The sequence below is a fragment of the Neurospora crassa genome, linkage group II (assembly GCF_000182925.2).
Source record: "Neurospora crassa OR74A linkage group II, whole genome shotgun sequence".
NCBI classification, from domain to species: Eukaryota; Fungi; Ascomycota; class Sordariomycetes; order Sordariales; family Sordariaceae; genus Neurospora; species Neurospora crassa.
In genome coordinates this window covers 3116478-3134205 of record NC_026502.1, presented here as the reverse complement: position 1 = coordinate 3134205, position 17728 = coordinate 3116478, and the positions used below count along the sequence as shown (strand labels likewise).

General features: G+C 52.4%; 7 protein-coding genes across 8 annotated transcripts; 4 read left to right on the top strand and 3 right to left on the bottom strand.

Annotated features, from left to right (window-relative positions):
• Positions 1-583: 583 nt before the first annotated feature.
• On the top strand, positions 584-6437 carry ff-1 (female fertility-1). The gene is made up of 7 exons (XM_951153.2): positions 584-776; positions 832-2629; positions 2707-2975; positions 3040-3717; positions 3794-4090; positions 4154-4468; positions 4534-6437. The coding sequence occupies exons 2-7, from the start codon at positions 2320-2322 to the stop codon at positions 5047-5049; spliced, it is 2385 nt and encodes a 794-aa protein (XP_956246.2). The 5' UTR covers positions 584-776; positions 832-2319; the 3' UTR covers positions 5050-6437.
• Positions 1746-2153, bottom strand: NCU16569 (hypothetical protein; the record flags this gene model as incomplete). The annotated part of the gene is made up of 1 exon (XM_011395402.1): positions 1746-2153. One exon carries the CDS (start codon positions 2151-2153, stop codon positions 1746-1748), a length of 408 nt encoding a protein of 135 aa, XP_011393704.1.
• A 1714-nt stretch (positions 6438-8151) lies between the features above and the next one.
• On the bottom strand, positions 8152-9531 carry atg-8 (autophagy protein 8). The gene is made up of 4 exons (XM_951155.3): positions 9413-9531; positions 9106-9293; positions 8819-9036; positions 8152-8745 (listed from the first exon to the last, which is right to left on the bottom strand). Exons 2-4 carry the CDS (start codon positions 9193-9195, stop codon positions 8688-8690), a joined length of 366 nt encoding a protein of 121 aa, XP_956248.1. The 5' UTR covers positions 9196-9293; positions 9413-9531; the 3' UTR covers positions 8152-8687.
• A 1188-nt stretch (positions 9532-10719) lies between these two features.
• On the top strand, positions 10720-12707 carry NCU01546 (coproporphyrinogen III oxidase). The gene is made up of 2 exons (XM_951156.3): positions 10720-11377; positions 11453-12707. The coding sequence occupies exons 1-2, from the start codon at positions 11177-11179 to the stop codon at positions 12479-12481; spliced, it is 1230 nt and encodes a 409-aa protein (XP_956249.2). The 5' UTR covers positions 10720-11176; the 3' UTR covers positions 12482-12707.
• Positions 12708-12740: 33 nt separating this feature from the next.
• On the top strand, positions 12741-14363 carry NCU16568 (hypothetical protein; the record flags this gene model as incomplete). Its single annotated transcript, XM_011395401.1, has 1 exon — positions 12741-14363. The coding sequence occupies exon 1, from the start codon at positions 12882-12884 to the stop codon at positions 14361-14363; it is 1482 nt and encodes a 493-aa protein (XP_011393703.1). The 5' UTR covers positions 12741-12881.
• rpn-8 (regulatory particle, non-ATPase-like-8) lies at positions 14333-16164 on the bottom strand. The gene is made up of 3 exons (XM_951157.3): positions 15706-16164; positions 15357-15628; positions 14333-15260 (listed from the first exon to the last, which is right to left on the bottom strand). Exons 1-3 carry the CDS (start codon positions 15893-15895, stop codon positions 14664-14666), a joined length of 1059 nt encoding a protein of 352 aa, XP_956250.1. The 5' UTR covers positions 15896-16164; the 3' UTR covers positions 14333-14663.
• Positions 16165-16549: 385 nt separating this feature from the next.
• Positions 16550-17448, top strand: NCU01548. 2 transcript variants are annotated; one of them, XM_011395157.1, is made up of 3 exons: positions 16550-16846; positions 16905-17003; positions 17085-17448. In XM_011395157.1, the coding sequence occupies exons 1-3, from the start codon at positions 16665-16667 to the stop codon at positions 17092-17094; spliced, it is 291 nt and encodes a 96-aa protein (XP_011393459.1). In that variant the 5' UTR covers positions 16550-16664; the 3' UTR covers positions 17095-17448. The 2 variants fall into 2 exon arrangements, with proteins under 2 accessions (XP_011393459.1, XP_011393460.1); XM_011395158.1 differs by having other exon boundaries at positions 16905-17435.
• Positions 17449-17728: the final 280 nt, after the last annotated feature.

Sequence of the window (17728 nt, the reverse complement as noted above, 5' to 3'; positions counted from 1 at the left end):
GGTGTATACGAGGAGCCCTTTCGGTTAGACAGGAGTAATCATTTTCCCAGGCTCTCATTTCATATCTTCAGTTTGGTGGATGTTCATTGCTGTGCTTCTGTCGACCTCGAGAAGGACTATTCGTTGATCCTGACACTTCACGGTGTGGTGTGTACATCGCGCCCGGGTGGGCCAACAGCCGACACCCCCTTTTCTGTGTCCTGACTGTTCAAGCATGGTAGGGTTAGGGTTGGTGATACGATCCTGAAAGCTGTTGCAACTTGCAAGCCCGCTCTTTCAACGTCACCACTGAAGGAAGTTCGTAGGGTCTGTCGTAGGTCGACTGGCCTGGTTCTATGGCCATTCGTATGACCCGAAGTGACTTGTTCTCATGCGTCAGTCGTTCCGCATTGCTGAGTATCTTAACGGGTCTCTGTGGAGGTAAGCCCGAGGCCGAAATCGGGAGTTTAGGTGGTGATTCGGCGTGTGCATGAGGATGGCTCGATGCATGGAGCACGGGCATCTCTCTGCTGTAGGCTGAGTGAGCCCAAGTTTGACGCCATGGTATGTAATAGGATTTGGTATTGAGAAATGATGGAGAGGAGTGCCCTTTAGGGGGAGTCAAAGTGTTTCTCAGCTTGTATAGCGATTATGATGTGAGGGCATTCAGCCTTTGTCGAACTCCTTTAACCCTGCAACAACGGGTCTCAGTCTCAAGAGTACATATGCGGCAGTCAAAGCCAAACAGAATATCATGGCTTGGGCTGGGAGATTCCTCTGATACAAGCTAATATCCTGTAAGCTACTGAGTTCCCGTGACTCTCTGCAGCAATGCTGACCTAACACAAAAAGACTTCAACGAGCTCAGTTCAAATCATATATATTTCCAGCGCTCCCCCCCATAATCACCAACATCAAAAAGTTGACCCATTCACAGGGAAAATAAACAAGGAGAGGATTTCCGACGATAGACATCTCTTCTGAGCTCGTCATCACCGGTCGGTCATCAGAACTCCAATACATAGACACATAGACTACCTCTACCTCGTAAGTGGCATTCCATTCTTTGTACCCCTGGGGTCCAAAACCACCTCATCCAGCTCGCCCGCCAAGCACTCCCGCTTCTGTCAAAACCTACCAAGGGCCCCAGCAACAACTCCAAGGAACTCTTTTTTTGACGGGACTCCCGTCTGCCCAGGTCAGGACCCAGACTCCCACCCAGACCTCGCCAGTCAGTCCCATAAAAACTCCCAGCCTAGTCAAGCAGCAGCAGCGCAGCCCAGAGAGTCGACGGACGGGAGATCCACACAACCACCTTACCCTTCCCAATCATCCCCAAGCCTCAATCCACCTCCGACTCCGACAGTCCACGACACGTCGGTGCTCGTTCCGTTGTATCCCTCATCTCTTGCTGCAGGAGATCTAGTGCTTCGTCGCTCACCATTTCTCTCTCTCTCTCTCACCAGTCTCTTTCTACTCTCGACGCTCTTGTCTTCCCATCACCAGCGGGAAATCCTCCTTAATCATTTCACCACCTACCTATCTTCCTACCTATTATTGCTGCCGTGGTGCATTCTGCCGCATCGGCATACATACCTAATAGCCTCTGCCTACCTACCGCTCTGGTCACCTCACCCGCCTTGGTACTGTACCTACCTTGAGCTACCTACCTACCTACTTACCAACGCCTATTCGCCTGCCGGACCCGTCCCGCTTCGTCTCTTGTTCCTTGCGGTCAGATCGTTCGGGGGCCACCCTCTGTGTGCCTACTTGACACTGTTCTCAAGTCGACTTTCGACCGACTTGGATCTACCCTTTTTGCTCACTGTCTCCCCCAACTTTCCGCTCACGTTGCTCGTCGCGCGACCGCCGCCGCCAGACAAGGCCCCCGTCGCTGGCTGTGAGTGCAACGCACACCACCAGACACCTGCCACTCCCGTCTTCCCAGCTTGAGGCCCGTCCGAGGTGATTTGGATCCTTGGATCGCCAGGTCCGCACCAAAGGAACCGACACACCCAGTGCCTGCCGTCGTCGCCGCTGTCGTCGTCGCATTCGCCCCCAACACGCTCGGCTTCCTCTCCGTGAGCGCAACAGCACAACAGCAGTCGTCCAGCAAACGCCATCTTTAACTGCCTCTCGACCGCCTGTCGATCGCCACCCGATTGAAGCGGCATTGTGATACGCGCGCGCGCCAGACAAGGAAGAAGACCGACCAACGCCTCAGCCGGCCCTCGCGGCAACCCCCCGTACCGACGAACTGGTTACACTTCGTATGCGATAGCGCGGAGGAAGTCACGTCGATATCCACGCTGTGGATAGTCGACAGCAAAGTGGAAAGAGATGATGGCTAGCATGCCGATTGGTCCCTCCTTTTCGCCGCACCCTGGCGGAATGCAGCAACATCCGGGAGCTCCTCCCGGTCACCACATGGCTCCGGGCATGGCCCACAACCCCAGCCAGCCCGGCGCAACCCCCGCCATGGCTCATCAGATGGTGGCACACTTGGGTGTCTCCGGCCCCGGCCCGCAGATGAGCGCCGGCGCTCTCATGGGAGGAATGCCGCCCGGCACTCCCAACGCCCATATTGCCATGCAGCATTTGAACCCCCAGCAGATGGCAGCATACCAACAACAAATCAATGGGATGGGCTGTATGTTTTGCCTTCTTTTTTCTACATGCCTCGCTCGCTTGCTTGGACACCTTATACTAACCAAAATGGATCTTCAGTTCCCAACAACCCAGCCATGCAACAGCAGTTGCAGCAAGCTAGGCTGCAGCAGCTGCAGCAAGCGCAACACCAGAGACTCATGCAGGCTCAGCAAGCTCAGGCTCAGTACGGTAACCTGGGAGGTATGCCAATAGGCGTCCCTGGCATGGGCCAGATGAATCCTCATATGGCTCAGTTAATGCAGAGGCGCGCAATGGCTGGCCCTATGCCAATGGCCCATCAGATGCAACAGCATCTGGCGCAACAGCACCAGGGGCAGGGGATGAATGTAAGAGCTCGAGAATCCCGTTGCGAAAGGAGATCTACTGCAAGAATACTAACGCAGCACACAGCCGAATCTCATAGCCCAACAGATGGCGATGCAGCAGCAGCAGCAGCAGCAATTACAACAGCAACAACAACAACAGCAGCAGCAACAGCAGCAACAGCAGCAGCAGCAACAACAGCAACAGCAACAACAACAGATGGCCCAGCAAGGAAACAACCCCGGCCAGCACCAGATCAACCCCCAAGGTCCAGGCCTCAACATGCAAGCTCAGCTGGCCGCTCTTCATACGCAACAGGCTCATGCCCAGCAGTCGGCGGCAGTTCAGGCAGCCCAGGCCCAGGCCCAGGCCCAGGCACAACAAGGAGGGCCGGGACAACCACAGCAGCAACCGCAACAACCACAGCCCCAGCCGCCTCAACAGCCACCCCAACAGCAGCCGGGTCAGCCTCAGCAGCCTACTCAACAGCAACCACAGGTTCAGCCAGGTCCGGGAGTAAATGGGCCAGCACAGAACCAGGGGCCTGCTCCGGGCCCTACACAGCAGCCAAATGCCCAACAGCAGGTCTCCCCTCAAACGCCACAGACCACACAAGCCCAGCAAGCACAACTTGCCCACGCCCAAGTTCAAGCAGCCGCCAATGTCGCCAACCTCCTGCAGCAAAAGCGTGTGGATAGCGCAAACTTGAAGGGCCAGTGCTTGCTCAAACTCAACTCGTTCAATGAGCACTTGAATGGATTCACGGTAAGCTTGCGCGTTGAGCGTCCCCTTTCCAACTTCTCCTCCGTCTTTGATTGCTGACTTTGCTGCTGCTATAAAGGGTTCCCAGGGTGCAGACGGCTTGAAGTACTGGCAACTCTTTGTCCAGCGGTTCTTCTCACAGAAAGGCGTCTTCCGCCAGACTTTTAAGAAACGTGAAGATGAAGCTGCCGATCCCAAGCCGTACGAGATCGACGTTGCAGCCTTGCCGCGATTCTTCAACGTGCATTTCGAAAGTGGCGTTTCGAAAATGCAGCTGGTCATGCAAGGCACCACAGACAGATCGTTGCCCCATGACGGCCATTTCATTGAGATTGCTAGGGCGAGTGTCTTCTACTGGTACGATAATGGATCGCATGTAAGTTGAATAGCCCTGAACCCAAGCCTACGTGGTAGCAGAACACTTATGATTCCGAAATAGGTCGTCCATAATGGAACCCTCCGGATCCAATTCGATAGCGACCAATTTATCGAGCTTTTCGACTTTGTCGTTGAGAACCACGAGGAGTACCATTCGCGGCGCGCAATCATTGAGGCTGCTCGGCCTTCGCACACCTGGATCAAGGAGTGGAGATCCCTGAACCCGCCTGACAGCAAGCAGTCACCAGAGATGAGCAAAAAGGGCAAGCAGAGGCCGTACAAGAGCCCAGCCACTCCGCCACCGGATATCGAGCTTCCGGACTCTTGCGTCAAAATTGGGATGGGGATTCCAGAAGGCGTGTTTCAGTTCCTGGAGGTACGTGGTCGTGATACGCACTGTTCTGCAGGTACAATGTAACGCTAACTCGATGTCTTGTGCAGATGGCCGATATCATGGGTCAAATGAGCCCCTTATTTACGTTCTCCCACAATCATCCCGGCATTCCCCCATATGCTGCTCTCGAGCAGTTTATGACCCAGATCACGGGTCAAGGCCCAGCTGTCAACGGCCAGGCGATGCCGCAAGGAGTCCCTAGGACTCCAGGATACAACCAATTTCCTATGGGTGCCAGTCCAGCAATGGCAAACCAGATGCTTCCTGGGTCTCCTCATATAGGTAGCCCGGCTCCTGGCCAGATGCAAGCGCCTGCCATGCAGCTTCAAGTCAGCCAGCAAGGCACCAACTCTAGTGGGCCAAGCGCAAATACTTCGCCTCAGCAGAACAACAAGAAGAGGAGAGCCTCCCAGGCGAAGCTCGAAGATGACGGTCCCACCTCAGCCCCGACGCCGGCGACTATGGGGACACCCCAAATGCCTCAGATGAACGGCGTCCAAGTGAAGGCTAAGCACCCTCCAACGCCGAGGATGCAGAAACGCATGAAGAACAACCAAGGATAGAAGCCGAGACGCTCTTCGATCGAGCTGTGGACGCCGTCTTGCTTCTCTTTCATACACAATTAACAGAAATTCTTCACGGTTGGTGTCTTGGCGTCTTGCTTGGTCTTCTTGACATGAGCTCGTTCAGACCTCTCGACTTCTTAGACATCCAGAGCTGGGCAGTCTGGGCTCGATTTTTTTCTACTTTTTCTTTCTGTTCACACACGCATGGGATTTTACATGACTGCATCCGGCTAAACTCTGTATTTGGGCCGGGGAAAGCATTCATTCTGGAATCGGACCATTTGCATATACCCCATTTTCTGGTTCACACGGGAAAGGCGCTGGTGGAAAGCGCATATGGGAGGAGGCTAACGGGGAGCCAGAGAAGGCTATCGAATGGGAGAGCGGAACTGTTTGGTGGAAGATGACGTGGTTATTAGGATAACATTGACACCAATAGGTGGGAAGAAGAATCAATCAGGAAGAGGCGCCAAGGTATGGGAATTGAGATGATGAAACGGAGGAGCAGAGCGGATAGGATTCGAGGAGGGTCAGTCAGCTGAAGCGGGTGCCAAAAATTTACTTGGCTCGAGTCCATGATATAACATTGCACTCGAGGCAGGCGTTTTGACGCGTTCTGGCAGGCGTTCTGCGAGGCGAAAGAAGGAAGGCATGATTTTTGTGTACATCGCGTTTCCATTTTTCCTCTTTATTTGGTCTTTGGTTCCAGAGTTTGAGAAACCAGCGCATTCCTACTACCACCTATTTTCCGTTTTCCTTTTTGCCTGGTTGATATATAGTGCTGGAAAGAAGAGTCTCTCTGTTGTTTTTATTTGAGGCAAAGGAGAAGAGGGGGGAAAGAGAACGACACGCGAGTAGGGAAAGACTGAGTGAGTGCTCGGATTATCCGTCATTCATTCTACCTCACGGGCTTGGAGACGGCATGGATGAATCGGTCTCCGGTGTCAGTCGGGTAGATTTGTCCCACCCTCGCTCCCGCTCTGGTCTTCTGGCCTATGGTTGTCGCCGTTTTCTGTTTAATGTTAATGATTTGGCGTCTTGCGAGAGAGAACCGGCTGTTGGGAGTGAAGACATTGCAAAAATGGTGTTGTGAACGAGCAAGAGCGACGGATGCAAAACATAGCGTATTACCACATACTTTTTTCTGTCATTGAGTGGTAATCGTCATGTTTATCGAGCTTGGATCGATGCTTCTGATACTTACCTTACTTGTGTTGCGCGCGTGGTTTGAGCGAGATGGAAAGAGGGTCAGATAACTTGAAGGAAAGAAAACAAAGGGGAAGGAGGATGGGAGGGAACAGAGTCGAGTTGGATAGAGAGAGAGAGGTGTGGTATTTTGTATCAAAACTTTTGTGTTTGTTCAAGTTAGTCAAAGAACTTCAGCGATAATTTTTTTGTTTTTTTTACATGACCGTCTGTCCATGTCTCTATTGCTTCTATTTCTTCCATCCATTCAACATCTACGTCAACAGATCATTCTGACCCGTACAATAATGATAACTACGAAAAAGTCTTAGGTTTCTTCCTGCCAACACATAGTAGATATCATGAGTCTAGGCAAGGTCATGCATGATATGCTCCACGTCAAGCCCGGCTATGTGTCCAGCTGAAATTTGACTCGTATCCCGTCCGTGTTGACAAGAGAAGCCTCGTCTATCTACGATGAATTACATCACCTTGTTACATCATTCACCTCGTCTCCTTCCCAGGTAGGTGCTAGTAGAAAACAACCGGTGGCTGCTCCCAAGCAGCACTCACTCACCCCTTGAAAGAAACCATACAGGAATACTTCATATACATGTTGGCTCTTCCTTGTTCAGAGGTTAAACGAACGTCGACGCTTCCTTATACACAAGATATAGATAATTTCTTAAAGGGGTGTGTGTCGTGAATTTTACCTACTTTGCTTCAGAAGCAGCTTGATACCTCTAACCAGTGAGTGGACCTTGGACTTGAGGCTCAGAGGTTAGAGCTGGACTTTTTCCTTGCTGTATGTACTTCTATGCTGTAGGTCCTGTGATACTGCGAGATAAGCAAATCGCGTGGATTTGTTATAATCCCTCTTTCATCTTTATTCCTTTATGTATACGAACTTTTACCCAAATACGGTGTGCGCCCCTGTTTCTCGTGTCATGTACGATGTATTGTGTGTTTATGTGTTCCATTTACTCTTATTTATTCATTTCCTCGTCGTGCTGTGACAACAGTTCGTGGATTGAAAGGCGGGTTTGACAATGTGGTCAACCATGCTTAGCGGTAGTGATGACTTCCATGAAAAGAAGCATACCAGTGTACCTAGAAAACGAAAAGTGATGCAGGTAAACATAATACAGCTCATTTATTCATTTCTTGCGTTTAAGGCTTCTACCGAATAAAGGTGTAGAATAGTCTACTCCGTGTCTCTTATCTCCATGATGTCACTGATTTTCTTTTTCCCTTCTTTTCTCTACTTCTATCACTTGGACACCCACAATTCCCTTTCAATTGTGCGTTCGATCCTGCCACTCACACTCACACCCCTACAACTGATATTCACTATGGATGAACTTGTAGCAATCAGCATCGTTAACCATTCATTGTTTGTCTTTCAACTTTCTCACTCATCCCGCACGTATAGCCCTTTGTTGTTTCAGTTATTGCTGCAGCCACAGCCCATTGTTTTGACCCCACATGATCATGATCAGACGAAGTTTTGTGATGACTGGTTATAGTAGAAGACAATATAACTATCAAATTTGATGTAATGTTTGAACAGCGATGTGAAGTTAATTTTGTAGAGGACAGAGGAAGTTGATGAAAACGTGTCAGTCATGCGCCGAGGCAGGTTACTTTGAGTGTCTTGGGAGTTGCCCCTGGAGGTTAGGCTGCAGACCTATGCAATGCCAAGTAGTCGGCACATCTTTCTTGTATTGGCGAAGCATGAAGTTGGTCTAAGACTGCCAGAATCGGATATACGAGTTTGGCGAGTTTGTACCGACGGCGACACTGTCGTAGGAGTCCTCCGTGATTTCATCAAATCGGTTCAGAAGAACTGGGAAGACCAACAGTTAGCTCAACACACAATGGATTTAACCAAGCGTCATTATACACAGAGACCATCAACCATGACAACCAGTGTAACGATACCCAGCTAGGATACGTGTAATACCTATCGTATATTCTATAAGCTACGTGCTTCCTCGTGATATCCACGTATGGAACTACCGTCCTCGTGATGTGCCTCCATTGCGGCCATGTATCCAAGGTTCATGTTCGGAGGGGTTCAACAAGGGATGTAAGTCACCGGCGTGGTGAAAAAGGGCATAGAGAATGAGGGTAACATTGATTTGTGAACCGGGCAATCCAACGGCAAATGATGCTGTCTCTAGACCAAAGCACACCGGGAAGCAAAGTAAAGGGGACTTCACTTTCATACGGCTGCAGGTGGCACCTAAGTCCAGACCCCAACAGCACAGTCCCATCGTCCCTTCTGTCGTAGCAAGCCCTCCCCCTCTTCAGCCAACGTGACCCTAAGGATATAAACCCAGCAGAAACAACATGATGCACAGCCCACCAACCCGCTCATTGATCCAGTAATCGTGTATGAATCCCAAAACGCCCACAACGTCTAAAGCAAAACGATAGAGAGGATATGATTACGCAGTCTCGAAGTCGCCGAAGGTGTTCTCGCCCGAGTATGTGATGTAGAGGAAACTGTGGTAGTAGTCACGTTAGTCTGGGTTACAGTTGGAAAAAAAAATGATGGGGGATGGAGGCTGCCACGTACCCATCCTCATCCTTGTGCTCCTCGTAGATGCTGCTCATGAGAGCAGCGGTTGGAGGAAGGACCTCATCTACGAAGATGAAGATGGCCTTCTCGGGCGACAGCTTGATGCGCTTGCGGATGACGTAAACGAACTGGCCCACGGTGAGGTCCGCCGGTACGAGGTACTTCTTCTTATCGATGGTAGCGATATCACTCTTCTCGACCTTTTCGCAGATAACCTGTGGCGACATGTGTTAGTTAGGGATAAGGGCGGTGACTGCGGGATCGTCCGGATGGGGGATGCTTACGGGAATACGGTCGGAGTACTTTTGGCGAATACGCTCGGCCTCAGCCTTGCGCTTCTCGAAGGGGTGCTCGTCCTTGAACTTGGATCTCATTTTGGCGGTTTGGGTTGATAATGTGGAAGATGCGGTGATAGGTGTTTGGCTTTGAGATTGACTACAAGCGTGGATACGATGGATGGATAAGACGATGTCTGCGATAGACGGAATCCGGTGTTAGTCGGAAGAAGCGGCTATTGAAAGGGAGATGGACCATGGATGGCTTCCACAAGGAGCAGAATCAGTGTTGGCCGGCTGGAAATGCAGAACATACCTTGATGACTGGCGTGTGATGAAATGAGGAAGCTGGGGAGAGATGTCAGAGGTAAGAAACGGCAAGAGGATGAAGAGGGGGAAGAAGGGTTGATGTACCTCTTTGACCATCGATGTAAGGTATGTTAGTAGGTAGGTTGCCAGGCAGTGTTGCCTATCGGCCGCGTCCAGTTGGCGCCTGCCCGCCTGTCTGCGCAGCACGGGTCAAAGGCCCTGGACGGGCACGCCAGGACAACCTGAACACTAAGCGGGTGACCAGCAGGCGGAGGCGGGGCTGACCAGATGACTAAAGCGAGAGTCGATCCTCGATTGGGCTTAGCTCGCTCCCAGTCGGTGAATCAGATGGGTCACTGGCCGTCGCTCACATGGTCAAGCTTAACAGGTCACTGCCTTTTCAGTGGCATTCCAGGGGCATTTCAAGGCGAAGGCGTGCCCGGCACTCAGCTAGGAGCGGTACCTGAACGGTACCTCTTGGCCATCAGTGGGGCGGCGTGGAGGTATGTACCTAGCAATGACGCAGCACTAGGTCCGTATCCGCCTCCTATCTCTCGTTCCATGTACACTACTGTAGTACACATTACCAAGTCCTAGGTTGATGATACCTTCCACTTGTATCAGCGGCACATGGACAAGACAAAAGGATGGCCCGAAGAAGGGCGCATTGTAAACCTCCTTTCCGTTCCAAGGGCAGCCTCGTGGCCGTGATCCTTTGGCTTCCCGGTTCGTTGAACGTGTGTAGACCGCATTTTACTAAGAAGGGCGTGGACGGTTCCATCGCCTTGGCCAGCGTCTCGAACTTGCACGGGCAGCTTGTTGACCGCTTTGTTCGCCTGCCGTCTACCTAGGTACCTCTACACTATTAAAGACCTACGGAGGACCAGGTCATGGATGTCACCACTGCGAAGTCGTCATTCTCTCCGCTTGTTCGCATTTGGTATATCTTATCCATGATAAGTAGTCTCCTATCGGCAATGAAGCTTTATCCTGGAGCTCCTCCCGGGCCTCCCTACAACTGAAGTCCGATCGGAGCTGACCATTTGCCCCGCCATCAATGGGACCTGGGCCCGTGTGTTTATTATCAGGTACCGTTTTCGGTGTCCGCCTAGGTGGCTTTTCCGGTCGCTCCCGGAGTGCGTGCAGCACCAAAAGTGGACATCTCGCTCCTCAGGGTCCGGTTCCCCGTCCATCCACTGGAGCCGTTGAAATGCAAGGAACACCCCGCGAATGTTCCGTTTGGGCTGCCCGCACAGGATACGGCACTGCGCTATCATGGATGGCAGCGTGGTTACAGAAGGAGCTGTCTATCAGCCTGTTCCGGGTATAGCGTCATTTTCCATCATTAGTAGTGTAGGTAGTTGATAGTTGATCCAACCAGTGGAAGAGAATTCGGCTCCGAGGCACCACAAGCAAGCGGATCCCTCCTCGAGATCCCCAGCAGGCAGGGCGATTACCCAGCGAAGACTAGACTACCCGCCGAGGCCAAGCTCTCGATTTCAACAACAACATCCGATTCTGGACACCACATCAGCCGAGGGTTGAGTCTGTCAAATTTCTCGGTTCAGCCTTGTCTCAATCGACGAATCGACAGCTCGCCAATTCGCGATTGTGAAAGAGCTTGCGCGGTCTTTCCCGGCCCTCCGTACCTAGATCTGGTGTGGTGGTCTCATGTTCGCAGAGTAAAATCGTTCGATCTCGGGACCTCGACCTGCTCACCACCCACCACTACGCTACCACTCCCCCATCCGTATAAATAAGAACCGTCAAGATGGCCTCGCGACGGCCTACTCTTCGCCTGTTTGCTCAGTGCAGGACGAAACCCCAACTCAACCATACCTGGACCCCTCGCCGAGCTGCATCAAGCTTCCAGAGCTCCGGATCGGCACGTCAAGCTTTCTCCAACTCGCGAAACTACCTCACTTTGGCTGCTGCTGGTCTGGCTGTAGCCACTACTCTTGGTTACAAGATGGTATGCGCCTGCTGCGACCTCCCATTGACCAATTGCCTACTACGGACCCTAGCTCACCATGTGCTCTGAATTCAGGCCGTCGAAGACCCTATCCGATGCGATTCCCCCACCCTTGCCGAGCGCGACCAGCAGATCAAGCGCGAGAAAGGCGTAAATGATGCCTCGCCAATGCGCCTGCGTATGGAGAAGTTCGTCAAGGAGCAACAGAAGGAAATTGTCAGAGCGCTAGAGGAGGCCGACGGCACACCATTCCGGGTGGATGAGTGGCAGCGCAAGGAGGGTGGCGGCGGCATCACCTGCGTCCTCCAGGAAGGCAAGGTGTTTGAGAAGGCCGGTGTTGGTGTGAGCGTCGTCTACGGCACTCTTCCCAAGCCCGCCATCATCAAGATGCGTGCCAACCACAAGAACCTGGCCCAGGAGGATGACATTCCCGACAGCCTCGAGTTCTTCGCCGCCGGCCTCAGTCTGATCGTCCACCCCAAGAACCCCATGGCCCCGACAGTCCATCTCAACTACCGATACTTCGAGACGGCCAACCCCGACGGCTCCTCGGGAGCGTGGTGGTTCGGTGGCGGAAGTGACCTGACGCCCAGCTACCTCTTTGATGAGGACGCTATCCAGTTCCACAAGTCGCTGAAGGAAGTGTGCGATGCCCACGACAAGGAGTACTACCCCCGCTTCAAGAAGTGGTGCGACGAGTACTTCTACAACAAGCACCGCGGCGAGTGCCGCGGTATCGGCGGCATTTTCTTCGACGACTTGGACGAGACCGTCTCCGACAAGGAGAACACCTTCGCTTTCGTGCAGGACGCGCTCAAGTCGTTTGCGCCCACCTACATTTCCATCATCAACAAGCGCAAGGATATGCCTTACACGGAGGAGGAGAAGCGGTGGCAGCAGATTCGCAGGGGCAAGTATGTCGAGTTCAACCTGGTGCACGACCGCGGCACCGCGTTTGGCTTGAATACCCCTGGGGCGCGCGTGGAGAGTATCCTCATGAGCTTGCCGTTGACGGCTAGGTGGGAGTACATGTATGAGCCGGCGCCGAAAAGCAGGGAGGCGAGGCTGGTTGAGGTGCTGAAGAACCCCAAGGACTGGGTATGATGATGAGGATTTGTACCTGTATGCTGTGCTGCTCAAGGTTCTTTGTATGTATTTTTATGACTTGCATGGTAAAAATGGGTTACGTGAGATGAAGAAGAAGAAGAAAAAAACAATGAGTAGACAAAATGCTATCGATGATCCGTCAATTCTGATTGTGTTAAATTCAAACGATGGTTGCCGCACTGTTGAGTAGAGAATGCAGATTTGAACTTTGACGTTTTCTTGAACCGCGTCACTGCGTTCACCTAACAACTTACACCCCCATTTGACCACCACCACCGGATAAAATGATGACTCGGATGGAGTGCAAGTTTGAACAATCATAACAACCAGAATCAATTTCTCAGGACTTACGAACATAATCCAGTTAATCACTCCCTGAAGGTAATCCAACAGCGCAATGGCCTCACCCGACATACACCACCACGGGCATTCTGACCCCAATCCCGACTTATTACACCCACCAGGCCCTGCTTCACCTCTTCAACCACAGGAAGAAGCAAAAAGCTCATCATCGCCATTACAATCACCACAAACCTCCACAACGCCGGCCCTCCACCTCCCCACCTCCCGACAATTCCTCACCTCCCTCATAACCGCCATCTCCAACATTCCTCTGCTCGACGAGCCACCTATCCAGATACACAAACCCGCACCCGGGCCCGGGTCCAAACCTCAACCCAAAGCCGCCGATGTACCACCAGCAACAGAAGAAACAGAAACGACAATCAGGAGGAAACAACTACTCCAGATCCTCAAAGAGGAAGGTGACGAAGGGAAGAAAGAAGAAGAAGAAGATGAAGATGATGATGATGATGACGTAACCATCAGGAACAAGAAGAACATGAACAAGATAAAGATTCCTGCTGGAGGTCAAGCGAATCCCCTTAAGCTGGTACCGCCTGAATACCGACATTTGATCATCACCCTACATGTCCTCTTTCCGGGGGTGGTGTTGCCAGGGTTGGAGGTTTTGGAGCGGGGGTTGGTTGAACGGGTCATTTTGAGGAGGTGTGCTGCTGGGGAGGGGGTAGCGGCAGCGCTAGTGAAAGAGAAGAAGAAGAAGGAGGAGGAGGAGGAGGAGGAAGAGGAGGAAGGGAGGCAGAAGGAGCAGATGAAAGAAGAGAATATGAATATGGATGTGGATGTGGTCATGGAAGAAGGGGACGACGACAACAAGAAGAACGACGACGACGACGACGACGACGACGACGACGACGACGACGGGGATGTAACAAGTCCGCCGCCGGCGGCTGAGGATGAGACCAAGGATGGTGGAAAGGCTAAAAAGAAAAACCACCACCACAAGTCACTACTGGTGGAGGAGGAGTCCACGACAGAAGCAAAAGTCGAACATCATCCCCGGCCACGGCCACCTCCAGAGTTCTATCTGGTACGCTCTTCCCAGTTCCTCAACGTCCACCCGAAGCGGAAACGAAAGTATCCAAGTAGCAATCTCTCCGGGCTGTATGGAGACGCAGCAGACACCGAGGGTATCCCATCAGGTGGTGGCGGCGGCGAAGCAGACCGAGAGCGAGACTACCGAATACAGCGGTACATGGTTAGCCTGGAGGCATGGAACTGTACCTGCGCTGCGTTTGCGTTTGCGTGTGTCTCGGAGGCAGAAGCAGGAGATGATGCAAAAGAAACAGGAGGAGAAGAGCTACAAGAAAAGAGAGAAAGAGACAACAAAGGAAGTGCAGGCTGGACCTTTGGCGGGATGACCCTCTTCAATGTCGGAGATCACTCGAGCGTACCGCCCGTTTGCAAACACCTGCTGGCCTGTCTGTTGGCTGATAAGTGGACGAGGGCGTTGGGGAGGTATGTGACAGAGCGGATGGTGAGTAGAGAGGAAATGGCCGGCATTGTTGCTGATGTATAGTAAGTCTAGAGTAGAGGGTCTGTGATAGACAGGTAGTTTTTCTGTTACTGGCGAACCGCAGTCAACAAACCAACTTGTTAGTAAAATAGTATTATTAACAATCGCCCAAGATCCCATCCTTGACCTTGAGCAGCCCTCTTTCTATGTGTGAAAGTGTCTCTCTTATGTTTGATTCCGTACACAAACGTGATTCATGCTGATTTGATTGATTTCGTATCATCTACGGCCGGGTCCGTTGCGCCCCGTCATCCACCCCGTTGCTCGCCTTCCTGTTCCCTCTTTCACTTCGTCACGTCTCGCTTATTTCTTCTTCTCTTTCGGACTGTTCTCCTTCTCCTTGCTTTCACCATTTGCCGCCGCCGGGCTACCCTCCTTCTTGTCGGCGCCCTCCTTTTTCTCGCCGTTTTCTCCCTCCTTCTTCTTGGCGTCGTTCTCCTCCTGCTGCTGCCTGTTCTGGATCTTGTTCTCGATCAGGTCGTGGAACGCAGTGATGGCGCGGATCAGACTGCTGAGGTAGATGGCCATGAGCTGGTCGTTGGTCTTGATGCTCATGGCGTGGTTGAGCTCGCTGTCGGCGTTGGTTCCAGTAGCGCCTGGACCGGACTTGGGCGTCGAGAGGTTGGGGAGCAAGTTGAAGACGTCCTGGAGGTTGCCGAGGATGGCGTGGTTTACGGGCAGCTGGCCGTCAAGGACCTTTTGGAGATATGCTTGGATGTCGCGGAGGCGGTGGTGGAGGCCTTGCAGCGAGCGCATCTGGTTGGTGATGCGAGTGGATAGTGTGCCGACGGCTACGTCACGGATGTCGCGAAGGAGGTGCTCGACGCCGATTTCCTCGGCCTCTTCGGCCTCGATGATGGAGGGAGTGTGGACAAAAGTCTTGGATGTAGTGGTGCCGTCCTGTGGTAGTCACACACAAGTATAGTTAGCAGCTGTAACTTGGACGAGGCTGAGTAGGAACAAGTGGAAACGCGACGGCGTTTCTAAAAGACATACATCCTTGATCTCGTCAACGGCAAAATAGGCATCTGTAGGAACGCCCGTCTCCTTGGGCTGGACATCGACAATAACCAGAAGCGGGTTGGGAGTGTAGCGCTTGAACAGCTCGTTGATGTCGAGATCGGAAGCCCGTAGCTTGGGGCCGGAATGGTACCAGCCTATTAGCTTCTCGCGCGCATTGACCTTCTTGAACATGTCGTTCATGGACTCGACGTAGTTGTGGTCAAGGAACCAGACTGAGGGGTCCTTGTCGTCCTCCTCGAAGGGAACTGCATCACCAGAGTTAGCCGAATATTCACCTGGGCGCGGGGCAACCAGGCAAGCTTCCGCAGCAGAGACTACGCACCCGCGAAACTGTTGGACACGCGAACATTCTTTCCATCATTCTGGCCTAATAGCACGCCGACGACACGCTTGCTCTTGGACTTGTTGGCTTGGGTACGGTTGTAGTGGTCGACAACTGAGAGCAGAACCAGCGGCGCAACCGAGACGCTGCGGTTCACCAGGGAGAGCGTTTCCGCAGTAGTGGCGGGCATGGCGAGAGCTGGATTCGAGGCGTCGTCGTCGTCGTTGTCGTCGTCGTCGTCGGAGGCGTGATGGCTGGTGTGTTTGGTGGGCGTGGCGGGAGGTCGGGTGGTATTTCGTGGGGTAGAAGAAGGAAGGCGGGCTGGAGGGTATGATGGATGTTTTGGTCGTCGATGTACGTATAGCAAGCAAGTATCCCGCGTCAGTTGTTAGTGGCCTCGAAGCTCCAACTGCTGTAGTTGCAGTGGTCTGGTCTCGCCGTCGTCACTGGCTAGCTGCCTCACTTGCTGGAAGGTGAGTACCCAATCAGGTTAGCGCCTAGTACCTTCCACTTGAACTTGAGTTGGGCGGTGGGGCCTCAGCCTTCTGTCCTGTGCCACTGCCGCGGTGACATAACAAAGGGCTTATCTAATCAGTAGCCGGTACGAATACTAGAGGTACTAGGTACGCAGTCTGTACCCTCCGCCTGAACTTACAGGGGCTTTTATAGCGACCTTCCTCCTGAGGAAGTTGAGACCGCAGAAAGGGGGGTCTCTTTATGCGCTGGAAGACTCCTTGGCGCGTGTCATGACACCCTTTTGGTCGTTGCGCCTCTGACAGAGACCTAGGATCGGCATAAAGTCGAGGGATCCTCCCGCCTTTTAATTCGAACGAACCCATCCGTACACCTATCCATCCGTCGTCTGCCCAACAACGTGACGCCATACTTTATACTTACCTCTACCCGTCCGGCCCAACATAACCTCAAAGAAAGAAAAATAACCAAAATCTATCTCAAACATGAAGTTCTCCGGTCTCATTCTCGGCGCCCTTGCCCTCGTCTCCGGCGCCATTGCCGTTGACATCCAGAAGTCGGTCATCATCACCTACAAGGAGAACACTCCCGACTCGGTGATTCAGCAGGACAAGAAGGCCATTCTCGATGACGGTGGCGTCATTACCCACGAGTACACCCTTATGAAGTATGCTTTCGGACACCGTCATGTTGGTTCGGGTGTTCTTGCTAACCCTTTTATCCAGGGGCTTCTCTGCCAAGGTTAACGCAAAGACACTCGAGTCGGTTTCCGCCTCCAGCGAGAGCTATGCCACTATCGAGGAGGACAAGGTCGTCAGCACGTTGTAAGCGGCCAGCTGATTGTTTGGCGACACCTGGGACGAGCGCAGACAACAAAAGAAAATTAACCATTCGAGTCTACACAGCGACATCTGAGGTACGACGGTGTCAGAGAGAAAGAGAGACCGAAAGAGAGTGTGTTGGAAATGATACCCAGGTGCAACTGTACTGGGCAAAGTTGTTGCCTTTTACCGACTGTAAGTCATGGTCTTGGCGTTTTTGGAAATGGATTGATGGAGATGGACTGTCATGATATCAACATCTGACGGACGGGCTCAATGTCCCAACGTTTGGCAAGCATCTTTACGTTCAATAGATTATGTGTTTATCAACATCATGGTCATGAAGCGTCGAGGTTTGGGTCTCAGGAACTCAAGAACCTGGTACTGTCATCATACGACTCCATACCCGAAGTCATTGTCATTGAGAAATCGAACCTGTAAACAACTTATGGTCGTTCGACTACCTAACCACTCATCACCGACCATGTCGCTGCCTCGGAAGCTATGACTGGATCTTCAGGGGAATGGGTTGATCCACTGCGGTGAGCATGTCGTGTAGAGTCTCGTGGGCCATGGGCTCTTTGGTAACAGCCCTGCCCAGCAACCCAGCTCGAGACAGCGGTTCCGCGGGTTTCTTTCCAGTTGGTAGAGACCTCGTCTCCAAGAGCCTGACATCATTCGACAAGAACAGCGTAACCACCCCAGGTACAGATCATGTCTGTCTGGTC